Here is a 21420-nt window from a genome sequence, read left to right as displayed (position 1 = left end):
CCCGCTGCTCCACCTCAGCCCCCCAGCGGCTATAAACTAGCTCCTGGGCGCGCATACGGCGCCCGCAGGCAGCGAGGGCTCACACGGGTAGCGAGAGAGCGCGGAAAGCTGACAGTGACTTGTCATTGACAGAGCTAGGACGAGGGCTGTTAAACCAAGAGCCTCTTTTCCTACGCAGCGTGGTCCTTTTGCATCGCCACGACCACCGCGAGATGCAGGTATTATATCTTGAAGAGGGCGTTGTAAAGCAGCATTGCTGTATGAATCGCCTAACTTTAAATCAACTTTTATACAGCAAGTGGAACCATTCCTCTTTCAATGATTTGCCATTAAATTGCAAACTGGAGCCAAAATCACTCTTAGCTGTTCATCACGGCAAGGAAAGCTGTTCAAAATATCTATACTCAAAAAAGTAACAAATATTTGTACTGCAAGTTAAAGTAGAGCAATATATTTTTGTGTTCACTTAGTTGGAGATTTATACAGGCAATGACAAAGAAGAAAAATTGTTTTTCATCATGAGAAATGTAGGATACTATCTTACTGGTTGAGTCAGTATGTTGTTCCCGTATGAGTAATTTTCTTTAAATTACTCTCCAGCAGGAATTTTTAAATTATATTTCACTAGGAAAAAGCCCTCATGTACTGAGCTGGACTGGATTCCACAAAGGAAAAACCAAACATCTGCAGAAAGACCACTGCTCTAATAAAATAGTTTCTCACTTTAGACTTTTGCTAGATTCCTGCATGTAGCTGTAATTATTTCCTTTCAATTACTTATTGAAACTTATATTTTTAGGGATAAAGACCGGTTAGGAGGTAGAAGACAACTCCTTAGGAAGCTAATTCTTCAAGAAAGGAGCTGTTTAAAAATAATCTTGGAATATAGTTGAAATAAAGAACAATTCATGATCTCAACTGTATTCAGCGGCCACACATTAATATTGTCCTTTTTATTATTTTCAGCTAGTCTTTTTGGTGGTTTTGTGTGCAAAAACATTTATTTGCTATAATATTGTTTTCTGTAATATACACTACTGTATTGGCTCTGGCACTTGTAGCCATTAAACAGTTGTGCCTTTTCCCACTAGTGTATCTTTAATATGAGATCAGAAAATATCTGATAAGATGAATGTCTTATTTCTTTGCACTAATATCCACACAGAAAAGGTTTGTTTAATCTGATTAAAGAGGAATATCCATCCACTCAAAACTTTAAAAATTAAATGTGGAGTTTAGAGCTTTTAATTGCTATCACTTTTACCATTTTCAATCACACTGTACCCTGTATACTCCAAAATGTACAGAGCAGCATCCAATCATAATACAGAACCTCAGTGACATCAGCATATCTGTTAAATATGCATTGGGAGTATGCATTGAAGAATTGTAATGTCAGATGTAAATAGGAAGAAGAAGAAAAAGAGATATGAAGTGGATTTGACAAAGTAAAAATGTTTGTTAACCAGTGAAATATGGGAGATAAGAAAAATGTAATGGCACCGGGCAGCAAGCAATAGTGTGGCTAACAGTTTGGAAAATGCACTGCTCACTTATATCCATGTCCTGCTCCGCCTTGGATCCAAGCACAAGTGCATCGAGTCCATCTAAAGCCCTTTTTGCCTCTCTGATACAGGCAGCAAGGGAGGGGAAAGTGACTAGCCGACTTCCTACTCAACTACCTGATAAGCATTTGCTTATCGGTTAGTCGACTAGTTGCTTATATCTCTAATTTACAGTTCCTATTGATGTCAGTTTGAGCTCCTAGTGCTCTATCATGCCTGAAGATTCAGTCCAGATGCCTAAGTTCATGCAGGTGCCTAAATATAGTTATAGGTGATGAGCTGTAGGTCCTTAAATTTGAAGAAGGAAAAAAAAGTTGCTATCATAAATAGGCCAGTTCCTTAGCCCAGGTCTATAAAGGAAAGGTATTTCCAATGGTTTTTCCAAATGATAATAGAGATAATTGAAGAGTGGGAATTAATGATGTTTCATGTTAGGGAATAAACAAGAATTACTAAAATAAAAATATTTGCATTAAATACATAAAATAGAGAAACTCAGTTGAAAAATATTTTAAATTCATTTTATTTTAAAAAGGTAGTATTCTCAAATCTTTAATTATTTGACATACTTTAAGTCAGCAACATGATTACAAACAAATTTTGTATATTCATGGACTGAGAATTAGTCTTATTTTTCTATAAAGAACCTGCTCTGAGCTCTTCTGGCTTTTTCAATGCTTTCAAAAGTGAGGGCTCCTTTTGGCATTTCTAGCAAAGTATTTTCTGTGTCAAGTATGTTCTCCGCTTCACCTTAAAAAAAAAAAAATAATTTTTTTTTGAAAAGTGCAATCATGTGGTTGTAAGAACCAACCAAACAAAAGAAACTGCATATATCTTGTTTGGGGGGACTGAATAAATAAAGAATATTAGGTATTTACTCAAATTGTTATAATGGGGGCCGGTAATAACATTTGTTTGCATGGTTTCCCAATGTCATTTATTATAAGACCCTGTTTTCAGTTACTTAGAATATGCAAAATTTAGACTGCAGTTTTCCATATCTTGTTTGCCTTAGGCTAAATTTATATGGAAAACCTCAGTAATTTCCAAGAACCAAGGTAAAGGAAAAATGCCTTGGTGGGGTTGGGAGTTTTGGGTTTTTTTTTGGTGGGTGGGTGGGTTTTTTTGGCCCATGTTAAATTCTGGCAACCTTTTCCTTGAGAAGCTTTAGTGGGCCCATGTTTTGGAGCAAGAACATGACATTTAGCAGATGTCCTTTGTATGAGGGATATGCTTTTCCCAATCCCTAGAAAATCCTCCAACATTTGGCTAAATTACAAGTCTTTGAAAAAATGGCAGTTTGTACATGCTCAACAGAAACACGCCAGAGTTTCTCAACAACATTCCTTTATAATTCTGTCCACATTGAGTATGCTCCAGCCCAGGACTGAACAGTACTTTCCCTGCAATTATGGCTTTGTTGTGGTTAACCTTCAGTTACACGCAGGCTCCTGGTTCAGGCAGGGAGTGCACACAGGTTCCCAGGGAGCTGCTTGCCCCTCCACTCTCCTGCCTCTATCAGAGGCAGCAGCACAGGGTGGGCAAGCTCTAGGAGTACAAGTGGAGCCAGCTTAAAAGACAGCTTCCCATGCACACTGGTTCTCCCACATGTAACTGTGTAAATGCTGACATTTTCAGTGGTTACACGATTAAACATATTTTAACTGGACATGCTGGGCAATGAGACTGGGATGAGATATCTGAGAAGTGGAAACACAGCCAGGGTTGAGGAAGTGTCAGAACTCCGACTGGGACAAATTGGAAATGACAGAACAGAGGAATCTGTTCCCACTAATAAACCCATAAGCTCTTCTCCAGAACCTGGAACTAAGGATCTTACATTTAGATTGATCAACTGCATTGACTATTCCATTAGTTGAAAAGGGCATCTCTGCCTTTGAAATGTAGCAAGTGCCCTGCTGGCTCTTGCTACATTTCCAAGGCAGAAAAACTGGGAGGAGCACTGGCCAGCCGCGGTCAAGCAGTCCCGGACTCTTGTACATTTCAAAAGCAAAGCATGCCCAGGGAGCACTGGGCCAGAGCAGGACTGCTTGAGTCCCACGCTGGCCCCATGATCCCTGTGTGCACTTTCCTTTTGAAATGTAGCAAGAGCAAAGCAATGTGGCCATGAAATTTGACAATGGAAGGCAGGTTTGATCATTTTTCACGTTTGGGGACTTTTGTATGTTGACAGCACTTGTGTCACTAAACCTTCCCCATGTAGACATAGCCTTAAACTTAATTCAGTTTCCATGTGCCTAATACTGTCTTTAATTACACAACCACTTTTTTTCCACATAACTTCTGCCTTGTTCAGTGCACAAGATGAACAATGTTCAGTTAATGAAAAGCCATGTAATGTTTTGGTTGCCTTCATTGTTCAATATGTGGCCCTAGACCTTATTTACTGCTCTAAAGACCAAACTTGATTCTGTATTGGTGATCATGTATGACTGTCATTTCTACCAGGATTTCAACAATTCCCACCCCAACATCAACCTCAGCCTCAACGTGTTCACAGAAGAGAGCCACTTCCTGAAGACTATGTGATGATCATATAAACACCACCCTATTCTAGAAACCTACTGACCATTATATTTACCTACATGCCTCTAGCTTTCATCCAGAACATATCATAATTTTCTCAATTATTGTATTTACTTAAAGACAACCTGACTTGGTAGTGAAGGATGGACTACTCTCTGTTGGGGAAGCTCAGACAAAAGGAAACAATTTTGACTTTACTTCACTTTAATTTCGGTCTTCTTTAATGAGCTTATTCACTTGCTTTGACAACAAAAGTAGTTGCAAAAGAGACTAGCATGGCAAATTGTGGTGAAGAACAAGATAGTCCAAAGGATGCTAGACTTGGTTACAAGTCTCAACAATTTCTACATACATACCCTTCATTCTTTGCAGAAGTGTTCCATAGCCCATATCATACTGGTAGGCAAGTATAAAGCTTAAGGGGATCATTGGAAGGAACAGTCTTGGTTTCTTGTTTTTTATTGCTCTGTTCATTAAGAAAAAGAAAAAGACAGGAATAACAGTAAGTTTTGTATGATCAACAGCAGACTAAAACCTTCACTAATTACACACAAGGTATTTAGCTACTTTACAGACAGAGCCATGGGTGGTAGGTGACAGTGGGGCTGGGGCAGGCAAGCCCCCAGCCCTACCCCTTCTGCCCACCATGGGATCCAAGCCCCCCCAACTAGAGCACCACAGGGAGGTGGGGCAGTTCATAGCCCCTGAGCACGGGGAGGATGGGCAGTGCGTGATCCAAACTTCCCCTTCCCTGGAGTACAGGGAGAGCAGGCACTCGGGCAGCAACACTCTGCTCCCAGTATGCCTACAGTAGGCATTTTGTGGGTGGAATCTGGATGGGGCCAAGCTGGCAATTTGCCTACCTATTATACCTGTCATCCCTAGACAGAGCCAAATGTTTCATTAGACTATTATTCTGTTTATGCACATTTTAAAGAACATTTATTTAATAAATTCCAGAACCATTGAAATGAAAGATGTGTCTTGTGCTCCAGAAAAGTTTAAAGAGCTACTAACTATTTGTTCATCATGTGTGTTTTTGGGAAAAAAGAGTTATGATGTCCATAGTACATGGGATTTATTACAAACCAAAATGCACACATTTTGCGCAATATATATATTTTAGTAGTATATGTAATTATAGGTCTAGCATCTGTGACTCTTTTTCAGGTCACTTGAGGGCTCCCCTGCAGGCCTTAACCTCTCTGTGTGGAATCCTACAATTTTCCCCACTCATTGACTGGGTCCTGGGGCTTCGGTGCCCTGTGTATTGACTATGCTTGCCCAGCAGGTCTGACTAGATTGTGGTACCTACAGTTCTTCCCTTCAGCAATTTGTAACCAGTGGTGAATAAAGTAGCCAAAAACAGCCTTCTTAAAAATCAAAGTATTGTTTTTTCTGAACAGTAGAATAAAAGCATAATGTAAGAAGTCTATTGTACGCTGGACTCCTAAACTCTGAAGTATGAATTTCTCTTCCTTCTCAAAAACCTTTGCATCTCCCTTCTTGAGATGGAGAGAGTCTTAATCCCCACAATCTGCTTGGAACTTCCCTCCCAGAGAGACAGGTTTTCCCAAGAATGACTATATGGTAGGCCTACCTGGTTCTGAATGCTAATTTAGTTCTATCACGAATTCCTGAAGCAACTTTGAGTACAGTATAATCTTTGTCTCAATCTCTGGTTATATATTCTTACGGTCTTATTAAATTTACAGACAAGTAAAGAAAGAAAAAATGCTGCTTGAGAATTCAGTGTTTGATTTAAGGATATTTACTTTATATATTTTGGCACATGATGTGGAAAATTTGTGTTTTAACAGTTCAAAACTTTAACTTTTTGAATCTTAATGTCTACTGTCATTATATAGTAGTTTGCCCTCCCCCATAATAGCCCACAATTTTGAAAAATTAAAATAGAAAAATATACTTAAAACAAACACTGATATCAGTAAAATTATAAAAAACAATCAAATTCTGCCAAGCATATTTAAGAATACGCAAGAAAAAGACAATGTCCACTGAAGAATAACAACTAATTTACTTGAATTTTCTGGTAGATAATGAACTTCATACCCAGCTGTTAGACCTACAGCAGCAATTCCAAAAAATACTCCAAAATATTTCAGGAATTCCCTTGTCCAAGCAATTTGCATAGCCATCTGTCTCTCTCGCATTTGATTCTGCATCAGTAGCTGTCTTTCCAGCTGAGTTGAGGTGAAAAAGAAAAGAAAAATTAGACACAACAAAGTAATTGATAGTTTGAAAGTTTTACTAGATCTTTCAATCCATCAACACAAAACTCTGGTGAGAAGCTTTTGTTCTTCATCTCTTTCCAGGCACTTATTCACTCTATTATTGTTAGAGAAATCTATAATAAAGCATTTTGTTAAAACAACTTATGCCAGTATTCCAGCGATAAAATTTTTTCTAGTTTAGCAAATCTCAGAAGATAGCAATTTCCATCACCACCACTTTCTCTTACTGAATAAAATTAAGCAAGGTTTAGAACTTTTTTTTTAAAACCAGCTCACATATTGTAGTTTCAGATCTTCAATTACACCCACCGGTTACTGGTTAAGGTTCGCTAGTTCTTGTGTCATTTCTATGCTGTTCTCAGTCTCACATACTTATAGCAGATCAGAGACCAAATTATGCTGATTAATTATGATCCTCCTAGGTAGCAGCATTACAGCTGGCCATGTGTGCCCTCCTTCCTCCCCCTCGGGTTCCTGATTTTTCTACAAAGACTCAAGGTTAAACAAATGGTTGTACAGGCTAGAAATATTAAAGAAGTTACAAAAAACTACTGAAACTTTCCCAGCTAAATATATAATCTCACTATTTGATTCTGAATGTATCTGGAACTTGTTTTGCAATTAACATTTAACCAACCATAACCATTTACATTTGTACAATATATTAGGCAGCTTAAGCTAGAACTGTAGACTAGATTAGTGATCTTAAAGAATATGTACTGGATTTTTATTAAATATAAGAAGTCATGCATATTCTCCACCATTACTTTAATTTATTTAATAAAAAAATTGATCAACAAGTGGGTATTCTCTATTAATTATCTTCAGCAGCATAAAACACCAGAAAACTACAAAGCCCTTCCCACTATATACAGATGGCGAGGGCTTTGAGTACCAGTGGGCATCTAAAAGTTAGGAACTTTGCTTCTTCCCGTTATGTTTCAGCCTTATCAAAGATCAGAATATTTTATTTGGCTAATTTTAACTTGAGCTGATGACTTTAGGTACACATGTGCATCTGCATCTTTGACCAGAAATTTTAGGTAGCAATAACCATTTGGATCATGCATGAATCCTACACATCCTCATGCCCCACACCAAGACTAAATAGAGCTGTGCAGGTGAATCATCCTCAGATCCTACTCCATTGCAAGGCCCACAGAGTTAGCTCCAAAACAAAAGGGGAGGAAGGGAGGTAATGAAGCACACAATAAGGGACGCATCTCAAAGAAGTCTAATTATTGCATGAAGCCAATAATCGCTCCTTTAAGAATCCCTGTGAATACTTCATTGTAGATGACTCCCTCACAGTAATGCTTTGAAGAAGTGGGCATTTTAGAACTGTCCACCACTGAAGAAAGAAGAGCACTGCCTACTGCAGCATCTGATCTTGCAGCATGAACTAAAGCACAGTGGTCAGATGCATCTTGTGTTGTTCAGGGTATGCGAAAAAGCCATCCCCCTAAGCGACAAAAATATTGATTAAAGCACAGTCCACATCAGTGCTAAGTCGGCTGTTTGCTATGCTGTTTTGTGTATCTGGGAGGTATGCATGAGCTTTATCAATTCGGTGCAGAGTAAGGGGGCACAAGCTCTGTCCTGGTGACTGATAGAATACATGCATGCAATGTTCTTTGCCTTGATCTTCATGGACGTGTTTTTGAGTAAGGGAAGTAAATGGAGGGATGCATTTCTAATTACTCTTCTGAACTCCGACAGATTGATGAGCAAAGGCCCTTCTTGTTAGGACCACTCTCTCAGACTTCCGAGGACCCAAATGTGTGCTCCATCCCAAGAAAGAAATGTCTGATGTTAACATGACTGTAGGAAGATTCTGGCTAACCTGGGTTCCTGTATAAACCTTGGAAAGACTGCCCACCAGGTGAGTGACAGTAAGATCTGGCCTGAGTAGTTTCCTTCTTGTTCAGACCATGGATAGTGGGTGAATCCCTGGCTTAGAGGGGCTTACCCTGCCCCTCCTGCATCCAGCAGAGCTCAGCCCCCACTGTAGCTGCTGGCCACTGCCCTGAAGAACCAGGCAGTGCAATCTCTACTCCCACGGGCCCTGGAGAGTGGGGCAACGTGACCCCAGTCCTGGAGAGTGGGGCAGCACTGAAGGCTCTCTCCATTTCCAGCACTGGGAAGGCAGCTGGGCCGGGGCAGCCCCAGCACTGGGAGGACAGATGGAGTGAATGGTGTGGCCCCCAGGCTGTCTGCTGCAGCCTCTTGTAGGGAACAGCATGCAGGAGGTCGGGAGGTGGAGCATGCGTAGCGATTCATTAGTCAGTTTGGGAAGGCAGAACCTTCCACTGCCTATATCTGTCACCTATGATTTAGGCCAGTGGTGGGTAATCTGAAACTTGCAGTTTGCATGCCAGCCACTGGGGTTCTATGTGTGGCATTTGAGACATTTTGTTTACCGTTGTCCACACACAGGGTTGTCAGATTCCGATGATTTCGGTCTGTAATTTTTTTTTCATACTGGTACTACTAAAGCGATATGCGTGTAAAGCAAAGGCACATGAAGTGAGATGCATGCTGAGTACACACAATATTGACCGTGAAAGCCTCCTGCTCTCTCTGCCTCCAAAGTGGTTCAGTTGGCACACCCTGTAATTCTAAGTACACAAGCGAGGTTAGCACAACTACCCTATCCTGGGAGACCACCTTGGTTATGACAATTTTGTGGCCCACTGACATGAAAGCAGGTCACTCATATCCCACTCACTAGTTTACATTGCCCATTGCAGACTGTGAATACATGAACTATTCTGAGCCATCTTGGAGACAAAGAGGCAACCTGCTGTGGGGGGGCTATGTGCAGTTCTGAACACTATGAGCCCAGAGTGGGAGGGGTACTTCACATGCTGCCTGTCCTGCAAACAGGCAGCTTCCATTGGCTAGATACCAGCCAGTGGGTGCTGTGAGATTGTGCCTGGGGTAGGAGCAGTTCATGGATCCTTTTCCTCTCTCTCCTTAGGCTTACAGCATTCAGATAGCTGCTCTGAGCAGCATGCAGAGGTGGGGCTTGGCAGTCTAGATCTGACCCACAGGCTGCATTTTGCCCGCTCCTGGTCTAAACACACAAACCCAAACATACATACCCTGAAGCCCCATTCCTTGAGGTTTCACCCCACTCCCTCTATTCCCCCTCCCTCCCACTCTTGCTCACTGGCACTGGGCTTGGTGGTTGGGGTATGGGCTCTGTGCTTGGGGGTGCTGAGGGTTCAGAGTACGGGAGGAGACTCTGGGCAGAAGTCTAGGTGTAAGGGAGAATGGAGGGTATGGGCTCTGGGAGGGACTCTAGGTGCAGGAGAGGGCTCTGGACGAGGCCAGAGAGTTAAGGTGCAAGGAGGGGTATACAGTGCAGGCTCTGAGGCTGGGCATCCCTTATCTTGGGTGGCTCCCAGTCAGCAGTGCAGTGGAGTTAAGGCAGGCTCCCTGCCTGATCACTGCACTCTGCTCCCAAAAAGCAGATGTAACATTACTGTGGCCCCTGGGGGAGCAGGAGGATTTGCATGCTGTCCATGGCTACAAGCATTGCCTCTGTAGCTCCCATTGTCTGCAGTTCCCAGCCAATGGGAGCTGTGGAGTCGGCCCTGGGGACTAACAGCAGCGCATGAAGCTACCTGACCTCTCACCCTCCCAGGGGCCGCTGGGACATGTTGGTTCTTTTCAGGAGTGATGCAGGGCGAGGAAAGATGGGAGCCTGCTTTAACCCTCCTGTGCTGCTGAATTTTCATCACCAAAGAATTTAGCTTCTGGGAGACAGGACACTACTCTGGAAGACTCCCAGCGAAACTAGGAGGGTTCACAACTCTAGTTGATGTACCTCCTGGAAAGCCTTTCAATAGCTCCAGGAGTACATGGACCCCTGGTTGAGAACCACTGGCCTAGGGAACCTGGCATCCCTGGCAAAAGAAAATTTGTTCAATCTTCTCGCTAGGGGAAAAAAATGAGACACAGAAAGACCAAGGTGTGGATAGCCACGGGGCTCTGCACTCCCATCTGCAGCAAGATGTGATGCTCAGCCAGCGAGTAGAACAGAAGGTTTATTGGTTCACGTGGATACAGACTTCTTAGTACAGAAGCCAAGAACAGTCAGTACAATCCATCCTAAGGGGGAGGGAAGAGGAATGCAGGGAAACGGAAGGGAACCCAGGGCCCTGGTCCCCCATCCTGCTCCAAGCCTCCTAAGAAAAATCCACACACATCACAACTAGTCCCAGCCTGCAGGCAGCCCTATCCTCTACTTTGTCCAGGTTCACGGGCCAAAGGTGTCTAACGCTGCTGCAACTCTGCCTTTTAAGAGTAGTAAGTGTCTAACTTACTCAGGTAAGTGTCTAATCTCAGGAGGCTCTTACTACATTTAAAAAGGCAGAGCCACAGTGGGGAACCAGGCACAAATTAGGACTCAGCTGTTCTGGCTCATGCCCAGGTCCCTGCTATGCTTCTGCCTCCCCTGCGGAGATTGTGCTGGAGGGAACCCAGCTTTTAAGACAGCTCCTCCCACACTGGGGAAGGGGGGAGAAGCAATTAGTTGAGTAGTGATTCAACTAATCGCTTACATCCCTAAGCCATATACCGCATTAGTATGGGGGCAGAAGGATGTGTAGGGTGCATGAGCGCTGCTACCAAAAATACTCAAAGTGCGTGCACACCTAAAGATGAGCACCCGCAAGGATACTACTTAAAGAAGAATGACAACTAGAGAGACACAAAAAAAGTAAGAGAGATGTAGCCGTGTCTAAATACAAGAAAAAGTATTACTTTTACTCTGTGTTCTTAGAAAGTGTACAGTATGTTCCCTTGTTATACATCTAGTATATTAAATGTACACTATTTTTACTTACTGTCTAATGTGAGACTGTTTTTATACTTTTGTAATTAGTTTCCCACCAATATAGTTATCTCCAATCACAATGGATGTAACTTGAACAGAACATTTAAGTTACATTTTTACTTATTTCCTTCAGACTACATTAACCTTGCCATCCTAGTCATAAACTGGTAAGAGTCCAGATAAGTAAAATTTATTTGCTAACACAATAAGGGACAGATTTAATTACACTTAATTATGCATAGGAAAAGCTCTAGTCAGTCGAGTCTCTCCAAATTGTTACATCCTGAGAGTAAAAGTCTAGAAAAAGAATCATTTTTATTACAAATATCATCAATAGCTACTATTTTCCTGGGCAGCCATAATTTTCAGTCCACTTTAAATTCAGAAGAGGTAATTATATAGCCTCTCATAAACCACTTAATAAAACATCAAAATAATTAGATTTAATGTTGACACTCATGAGGCATTTGCAACCTAAGGTAAGTAGCAACTCTGCTAGCTAATTAGCTCTGTTGTGGACCTTAATATCAGAGGCTTGGGCAAATTGTTGAGGCTGAAATGACAGACAATTATATATAAAATATTTATATAATTACCTCTATTTTCTTCTCAATTTGCTTATTTGTGCAAAATGCACACAGATGTGGAAAACACAGAGGTGCTTTTTTGTTTGTTTGAACAACGATAAATAATCTGTACTCCTAAAATACATAGTCCATAAAGGAGTTTTTAATTTGGGGTGGTGGGAAAAGGGAAGAGGATATGGCACATGAAATCCATTGAAGGCCTCAAAATAGAAGTTTGCTAAAAAGAGTACCATAGTTATCGATTGGAAAAGCAGGGCCAATCTAATTTGCAACAGCCACGTAGTCACAAGCAATTCTGAAAATTTTAGGAACAAAGAGAAAACCAAATAGGATCTTAACACTTCTTTTCAAGATAAATGTTACATTTTAAGGGTGCATTATAATCCATTGATGAAATGAGGAAAATAAGTTACAGAATTACAAGCACAACGGTCAGATGAACACATCGTTATAAATCTGCCATGTCAAGTTTCAGAAGCCCAGAATTATGTCATATCTACAAGTAATTCAGTTATGAAACCATCATTTACTATAAACTAAAAGAGTAGCTCTTAATGTTTCCATACCCCTTTCAGGAAATCTGATTGTGCACCCTCAAACTTCACCAAACTTAAACAACTTGCTTACCAAAAAAAAAAAAAAAAAAAAAAAAAAATCCACACACACACGTGCAAAAGTATTACAGCATACTCATTTTTATTATATAATGATCAAATAAATCAATTGGAATATAAATATTATACCTACAACAACAAATTTATTTCTCATTGCTTGGGTCCTTGGCTCCTTTTTTTAATTAAAGGAAAGTGTATGTGCTTTGTTAAAATCATTGTATTTTTTTAAAAAAGTGATTTTTTATGAAGTAACTTTTAGTAATTTTTTAAAATGGGAATTCCATCCAGTGTATTTTTTTCTTCTTTCCTATAAACTCTTATCATTTGCTATGTTTTAATAGAAGAAGGCTATAACCAATCTGGTTTCCAACAATTTGGTCTTCTAGTTTTCAAAATTTAAGTATTGTTTTAGCTGCGCCAAAAGAAAGCACTACTCAAAATTTCTCCATTTTACCTCTTTTCTGTAAGGTTTATTGAGAAGCAATCCTATTTTAAGTTCATCCTAGTTTTCTCTCTCATCTTGTTAGGTTTCTTTCAACATTTGCTCACTTGTGTCAGATTTTGAGGACTGTACTTGATTTGGTGATGGTCTCTTTTCTGTTAGGTTTTATGAAAAGCAAGCCCATTCCAGGCACATTGTTTTTTCCTGGCACCGCTCAACCCTTATTTTGCTTTAAATTACAGTAAGTTGTATACCAAATTTGGTGACACTAGCTTTTACCATTTAGGAGGAGTTCTTGATCAAACAGACAAAACTCTCTAAAACAGTGTTTTTTAAACTTTTTTTCTCAAATGAAAGCTTTGGGATGTAGGAGGGGGCTCCAGCTTTCCAGGGGGGTGAGGGCTGCGACAGGAGGGGCTTACCTTGTGTGGCTCCCAGTCAGGGATGCTAAGTCAAGCTTCCTGCCTCTCATGGCACCACAGACCATGTTGAGCACCAGAAGCCGCTAGCAGCAGGTTCCCAGCCAATGCAAGTGTGGTGCTAGTGTCCAGGGCAGAGGCAGTGTGTGGAGCCCTATGCACTTCTCTTCCCCCACATAGGAACCAGGCTTGCTGCCAGCAACTTCTGGGGCACAGCACAGTCTGTGGTGCCAGGACAGGAAGACAACCTGCCTTACCACCCCACTGGTCACCTGATCGCCCTTCAGCAAGGAGACCCAGTGCCTAACATTCCACAACCTAGTACTGGGTCACAACCTGTATTTGAAAACCACAGCTCTAAAATACATAGAAAACTTCAATGTATAGTTATAGCACAGTATAAACAAGTCATTTTCAGTATGAATTTTAGTTTCAACTGACTTGACTAGCGATTTTTATGTAGCCTTTTAAAAAATAAGCAAATATCTAGATGAATTGATGTACCCCCTGAAAGACCTTTGAGTACATCCTCTGCTCCTGCTACATGTACCCCTGGTTGTTGTCCACTGAACTAAAAAAAGCCTGGATTATACACTAAAAACAAAAAAACTCCAGATTATGTAAAGTCATAGTCTTCTTATTTTTCCCTGACCTCTGAATAAAACACTTTCTCTAATGTATACTATTCAATATACAGCAAATGTTAACTACAGATGCTACCCAAGTCTAGGAATTTTCTATGCCGATTCTTTGACCTCTGAACAGACCTCTTAAACAAAAGTTATACCATATGCACCAGTGTTCAAGGCATGTATTAGGAATTCAGTAAAGTAGATTAATGTAGTTTCTGAAACAGTGCTAACAGTTCTGGGATAGTTCTAAAAGAAAAAGGTATTTTTACCAGTTGCTACTTTGCAAGGAAGCTTACAGCTTTGGAGGATCAGTGATTGAGACCATTAAATCCCACGTAGCATCTGCCCTGCAGTACCACTTGGCCTCGTTATAGAGATTTCTCAAGGAGCTGCTCGCAGCCTATGTGCAAATTTTGGCAATGGCAAATACTCAGTGTTGTTTGTATTACTTAGATTGATTCAGCAGGATGTCACAGTAGCATCTAAATAAATTAAGAGGGCTAAATCCTGCAGTTCTTGCTGGGCAAAACTCCCAATGAGGACTGTACAAATTCTGCTGGAGAAAGAATGTCAAGATCTGAATTACAGACAAGAAAACTTTCATTATTCATATCATTCCTCCCAAAGAGACTAATCCAAAGCACATTAAAGTTAGTAGAAAGACTCACACTGAATGGGTGTTATATAATTCTGTTCCTGCATTGGTTTACAAAACAAAAATTTACAAAAGTAAATAGTTTCGTATTATTTATAATAAAGTTTGCCCTTTTGCAAAAGTAATGACGTGAATCCAACTATGCTGTTCACTTCTGTGAACAGCTTCTCCTTTTCTTCCATGCATGTAAAAAATTAAATTTCAATTTCCTTCAATTAGAAAAAAGGCATTTGCACACATTGCTTTGGTTAGTTACAAAGATGGATATTTTCATTCTCATATGAGATATGGATGTTAACTAACATGTATTTGTGTAAACATGTAATGGCTGGAAATTCTAGCAGTTACATTTACATGCAAAGAAGACAGGCAGGGGCTAATGCTTGAGGGGGAACTGGCTTTTAAAGCGGCTCCCCATGAGTAACAGCTTCTTCCTACCCATCCCCACTGCCTCTAATCAAGCTGGTGCATATGGGGAGCTGGCTTTTAAGCTGGCTCTAGGGATCTGAACAACTAGTCGATTAGCAACTGCTTATCAGATAGACAACTAGTTGCTCCCCCTTCCCTGCTGCCTCCATCAAGGAGGCGGCAGCAAAGGGGGGGGACGACAGAAGGGGGTGCTTCAAAGTGGCAGCATCACGTGGAACCCAGGGCCAGACCTTGGGCTCCACGCCACACTGCCACTTTGAAATTCCACATGCAGCCCATGGCCAGCTGCACACGCATTTCAAAGCGGCAGCACCTCATGAAGCCTGGGGTTAGCTGGGGACTCAGAAATGCCACTTTGAAATGCTACAGGGAGCACGGGGTCAGCTGGGGACTGCTCGAGTCCCCCACCGGCCCCGTGCTCCCTGCAACACTTTCTCCTTTCTCCCTTGGGGCTGTTGCTGCACTTCAAAGGCAGAGGCGCCCTTATCAACTATTCAAATTGCATTGACTATTCAATTAGCCAATTAATCTAAATTTAACATCCCTAGCTGGCTCCCCCTGCTCTCCCTCATCCTACCAATTTGGGAGTCAGGGAAGGGGCAGGTGGTGCCTTAAAAGGTAGCTCTCCACAGAGCTGCCTACTTCCCCGCCTCCCACACAGGCAGCAGTATGGGGAGGGGTCAGCCAGGAGTCAGAAAGGGAGGGGCTGCATGTAGTCAATATGATTAATTAGTAAGCCCAGGCTTACTGTTTAGTCATGTAATCAACTACATGCTAACATTCCAAATAGGAGATTGCAGAAAGATAACCTTACATCTGGGTTCCAAAAGGTTTTGTCTTTAATAAACTAGTTTGTTAATCAGTGGACCAAAAAATACACCTCAAATGCTCAATAAAGAGAGTCAGCTGAACAGATACCCATGATTGACAAAAACTAAACCACTCAAACAGCAGCAACAAAATTTACTGACACTTGCCTAAATTCATCCCTGAAGTAACGTCATTAAAATGGTTTTTACACCAGGATGAAGTTAACCCATTAATTACACACACTTAAACATTTAAAAAATGCTTGATGACTTATGAGAAGATGCATGAGCCTTTATAGTCATGTTAAAAAAAATAATAATCTTGTTCAGTGTATAGTATAGTACAGTACAATGTATAGTTTATAGAGCAATATAAACAAGTCGTTATGACATTTTTAGTTTGCAATGACTTTGCTAGTGATTTTTATGTAGCCTGTTGTAAAACTAGGCAAATATCTAGATGAGTTGATCTTAGGGATTGCCAATTATCTAAGCATACAAACCCAAACACCCTGCAGTACAGACCTCAGAATGCTCCAGCTAAACTAATCAGACTACATAATTCAGCTGCATGAATCCACAGACCAAACAAAGAAAAAGACCTTGGTAATACAGGCAGTCCCCGGGTTACTTACAAGATAGGGACTGTAGGTTTGTTCTTAAGTTGAATCTGTATGTAAGTCGGAACTGGCATCCAGATTCAGCCGCTGCTGAAACTGATCAGTTTTAACAGCGGCTGAATCTGGACACCAGTTCTGACTTACATACAGATTCAACTTAAGAACCCCACGCGTCCCCAAGTCAGCTGCTGCTGAAACTGATCAGCAGCTGATTCCAGGAAGCCTGGGGCAGAGCAACTCTGCCTCGGGCTTCCTGTAGTCAGCTGCTGGTCAGTTTCAGCAGCGGCTAACTTGGGGACGCCTGGGGCAGAGCAGCTCGGGTGCTGCTGGGTTGGTCCAGTAGCGCGGCCGCTCCTTGGCGCTACTGGACCAACCCAGCAGCACCCCAGCTGCTCTGCCCCAGGCGTCCTGATTCAGCCACTGCTGAAACTGATCAGCAGCGGCTGAATCAAGACTCCTGGGGCAGAGCAGCTGGGGTGCTGCCGGGTTGGTCCAGTAGCGCCAAGGAGCGGTGCTGCGGGACCAACCGGCAGCGCCCCACCTGCTCTACCACAGGCCCCGGGCTTTGCGCCACGTCTCCCTGGTATGCTGGGGGGGAGCACTAGCTGCGTCCCCCCCCAGCAGACCATGGAGACGTGGAGCAAAGCGGCGGAGGACCCGGGCTGGACCGCGGTGCTTCCAGATCAGCGCCGCGGTCCGGCCCAGGTCCTCCGCGGCTTTGCTCAGCGTCTCCCTGGTCTGCAGACCAAGGAGACGCCGAGCAAAGCGGCAGAGGACCCGGGGCCGGACCCGCGGCCGCTTCCAGATCAGCTGGAAGCGCTGCGGGTCCGGCCGGGTCCTCCGCGGCTTTGCTCAGCATCTCTCTGGTCTGCTGGCTCCCCCAGCAGACCAGGGAGACGGGGAGCAGCTTATCTCGCCCCAGAGGAGGCGGGCGGTGGGATCAGGCGTCCCGCCGCTCCAGTCCTGCGGGGCGAGAAAATCCCCGTTCGTAACTGCGGATCCGACATAAGTCGGATCCGCGTAGCGTAACTCAGGGACTGCCTGTACTCAAAACCCATTTTTAAACCCTAATTTGCATTTCAGCCTTTACTGCTCTAATATATATTTGTATACTGAAGTTAGTCTAATCATAGTATTACATAATACTCTGTAGGAGATTTTAGTACCTACTTTACACAACTAAGAAAATAAAAGATGTCTTCCCCCACATAGCTGCACAACTTTACTTACCCCTGTAGGTAAAGCTTGAATACGATTACTTTTAGGCCGTATTGGGACAATCAGCATGTTTGCTCGCTCTGTTGGGATGTATCTTGTTGAATGCAAGATTAGGGGTATCAGTAGGAATGCATACAGAAGTGGGGTGTTCCACGATATAAGGAAAATATCCTCTAGTAATTTGGGTGTTATACCTGCTATGGAGCAGAAGAGTGGGCACTAGTGATTTGTAGCTGGTGCAACTAGGTTGATGGATGGGTAGCCCCATTTCAGGAATATCATTTTGAGGACATTGCCATGTATTTCTGATTCATGTTCCTCTGAGAAGTGTCTGCTTAGTAATTCTACTCCTGTGTCCTGGCACCCCAGTAGTTAAGATGTCATGATGTTTATGTTTTTGTGAATGCACTAATTCCATAATTTTAAGGCTTCTGTGCATCGAGAGAATGAACTCCTTGTTAATTGATACAGAACACATGCTCCATTGTCAATTAGCATGCAAATTGATTTCTTTTCTATGACTAGTAGAAAGTAATGTCATGTAATTGTCAACTGCTCTGAGCTCTAGGAGATTGAAAATCAACTTCACATCAGTCATTGACCAATTGTCCTATATGGTGTTGTGGCCCAAATGAGCACCCCAACCTATCAGGGACATGTCTGTCATGATAATCAGTGATAGGTGACCCATCCATCCCATTTTTAATTCCTTATTCAAGCCCTCTTGCAAATGTGCCACTTTTTTTAAAGGGCTAACTGTCCCATATTCTTGCTTAGGGTAGTTAAAGGATAACCAGTTAAATGGTTACGTGGTACCTGGGAGCTGCCCCCACCTGTGGCCTAGCTGCATGCAGAGGGCTGCTCCGGCACCACCGCTCTCCTCCCTTTCCCCCCACAAGGCTACACTGCCATGGGGCTGTCTGCGGACAGACAGAAGGAATTGAAAGGGTTAAGTCATATGCCCTCTATAAGGTGCCAAGAGTACTGAAAGAACTACTACTCATGCGCACCCTGACTGAGCACTGCCAACTAAAATCTCCAATCTTTGGAACAGGGACACGCTGACACCAGAACTGGAACACCCACAAGGACGCTACTCAAAGAAGAGTAAGTTCTTGTATTGACTTTGGAATGAAGAGAAGAAATTTTTAAAATCAAGTCTTTTCAAATATTTAATTTAATCTTTAAAATGTTTAATTTAAGATTTCAGACTTACGATGCAATTATTTAATATGTGAATTTGTATTGAAAAAATTTGCATTAATAGTAACTGAAATTAAAACTTTTAAATAGGTCCATTGGGAGTATTACAAATGATTTTCCACTTTGATATAAATATTAGTTACTTTATACCCTGGGTGAGAGGAAACTAGGTATAGTCAAGCATTTGAAGTTTGAAACATGTGAACAGTTTACGGTAAAATGAAATCTATTTGAAAAAATGAAATGTGACAGATTGAGAAGAAAAAAAGACAGGCATTATCTGTGCAACTGATAATGTTATTAATTAGGCAGGGGTACCCATCCTTATCATTTCTATTGATTCTTTTTATGACAGTATCTTCTGGGGTTGACATTGTAGTGACTATCTGAACCTATATTTCATTGATTAAAATCTTGTGGGAGAACAGTCTCATCTGCAATAACTTAATCAACTTTGACAACCTGTGAAGAATAAATATCACTCTTGCTAACAAGCTGAGCAACAATAAATAGGCTGGAAGTTACCAATGATTTAGATTTTGTTGTTTTCTGCTGTAATTTGCTGAAAGACTTCTACGCTGGTGTGGTGTTTAGCTTGCAGCACCCTTTTAGAGAGTCAAAGGATAGTGTTTATCAAGAGTATTTGGGGCCTGTGTTCCCTCTTATGGTGTGCAGTAAGAAGCAAAAAAAAAAAAACAGGAAAAAGAAATATACAAAGGACTGTTAGTCTACAGAGGCCAAGTCAAATCAAATCAAAGTACAGGCAGTACAGAGCACTACTCCAAATTTCTCCATATTATCTCTCTTCTGTAAGGGTGTTGGGATTTTTTTTTGGGGGGGGGGAGGGGAGGAAAGGGGTGCAGAGAAGCAATCCTATTCCAGGTTCATCCTAGTTTTCTGGCTCATCTTAGAATCATAGAACACTAGAACTGGAAGGAACCTCACCAGGTCATCCAGCCCAGTCCCCTGCCCTCATGGCAGGGGCGGGTCCTCAAACAGAAGGGGGAAGAGCCAGGATGCTTCCAGGCTTCCCCACCCACAGACCATGACTGGTCTGGGGTGGAGGAGCCTCTGTGCCCCCCCCTCTTCCCACTAAGCACCCATACCCCTGGCGGTGGGAGGAGACTTCCCGTGCTTCTCCTTCCTCCCCCCCCCCCACACACAATCAGGGTCTGGGGGCAGGGGAGCACGCAAAGCCTCTTCCTGCTTCGCCAGGAGTGTGTGGCACTTCTAAGTACTGTGCGCGCCTTGCAGGGTGAAGGCAGGGCAGAGGAAACTTTCAATCAGGGCTTGGGTGCAGGGGAGCATGCAAAGTCTCTTCCCGCCCCGCCAGGAGTGTACGATGCTTCAAAGCGCTGCATGCTCGTGGTAGGGCGGAGGAAACTTCGTGCACTTTCCCCTGCCCCCAGGCTGTAATTGGCCTTGGGGCAGGGGAGTAGCAAGGCCTCTACAGGCCAGATCAACCCACTTGGGGGATTGTTTCTAGCCCGTGGAGGCCCTTTTGCCCACCCTGACCTAGATCATGCCCGATGGCTATCTATCCAACCTGCTCTTAAATACCTCCAGTGATGGAGATATCACAACCTCCATAGGCAATTTATTCCAGCGTTTAACCACCCTGACAGGTATGAAGTTTTTCCTAGTGTCCAACCTAAACCTCCATTGCTGCAGTTTAAGTCCATTGTTTTTTTCCCCTATCAGAGAAGAACAATTTTTCCTCCCTCCTCCTTGTAACACCATTTTAGATACTTGAAAACTGCTATCATGTCCCCTGTTAGTCTTCTCTTTTCCACGCCCAATTCTTTCAGATTTCCCTCATAAGTCATGTTTTCTACACATTTAATCATTTTTGTTGCTTTTCTCTGGACCTTCTCCAGTTTCTCCACATCTTTCTTGAATGTGGTGCCCAGATTTGGACACAATACTATAAAATAGAGTATTTTGCAGAGTACAGTGGAGAGTACAGTGGAGCGGAAGAATTACTTCCCTTGTCTTGCTCACAACACTCCTGTTAATGTATCTCTTAATCATGAGGGTGGGGGGGGGAGCAGAGGATTGGCAATAGCATGTCGCACTGGTGACTTATGTTTAACTTGTCATCCACTATGACCCCTCGATCCCTTTCTTTGGTACTCTTTCCCAGACCATTGCTTCCCATGGTGTGTGTGAAACTGATTGTTCCTTCCTAAGTGAAGTGCTTTGCATCCGTCCTTATTAAATTTCATCTTATTTACTTCAGACCATTTCTCCAGTTTGTCCAGATCATTTTGAATTATGACCCTATCCTCCAGAGCACTTGCAACCCCTCCCAACTTGGTATCATCTGCAAATTTAACAAGCATACTCTCTATGCCAACATCTAAATTGCTGATTAAGATATTGATCAGAACCGGTCCCAAAGAAGATCTCTGCAGAACCCCACTTGTTATGCTCTTCTATCAAAAAGCAATAGCAATTTTTTTTTCAGTACAGTAAACGTCCAATAATCCGGCACCTTTAGGTCCCAGGGGGTGCCGGATTATCAGATATGACAGACTATCAGAAGGGGGGGCTATGAGGAGTCAGGGGTGGGGTGGGTGGTC

The 21420-nt window shown here is 42.5% G+C and overlaps 1 protein-coding gene and 1 long non-coding RNA gene across 2 annotated transcripts in view; one reads left to right on the top strand and one right to left on the bottom strand.

Annotated features, from left to right (window-relative positions):
• Positions 1 to 99: 99 nt before the first annotated feature.
• LOC142829828 (uncharacterized) lies at positions 100 to 19547 on the top strand. Its single transcript, XR_012904645.1, has 4 exons — positions 100 to 218; positions 8087 to 8249; positions 18690 to 18742; positions 19194 to 19547. It is a non-coding gene; the product is annotated as an uncharacterized LOC142829828 (long non-coding RNA).
• Positions 2071 to 21420, bottom strand: part of PLGRKT (plasminogen receptor with a C-terminal lysine) — a 44193-nt gene continuing 24843 nt past the window's right edge. Inside the window, exons 3-5 of the mRNA XM_006115141.4 lie at positions 6186 to 6316; positions 4469 to 4578; positions 2071 to 2315 (exon numbers count right to left, since the gene is read on the bottom strand). Coding sequence (XP_006115203.1) covers positions 2194 to 2315; positions 4469 to 4578; positions 6186 to 6316 — 363 coding nt within the window. The 3' untranslated portion in view covers positions 2071 to 2193. The remainder of the gene's footprint in view (positions 2316 to 4468; positions 4579 to 6185; positions 6317 to 21420) is intronic.

The sequence above is a fragment of the Pelodiscus sinensis genome, chromosome 6 (assembly GCF_049634645.1).
Source record: "Pelodiscus sinensis isolate JC-2024 chromosome 6, ASM4963464v1, whole genome shotgun sequence".
Taxonomy (NCBI): Eukaryota; Metazoa; Chordata; order Testudines; family Trionychidae; genus Pelodiscus; species Pelodiscus sinensis.
This window is presented reverse-complemented; position numbering and strand designations above follow the sequence as displayed.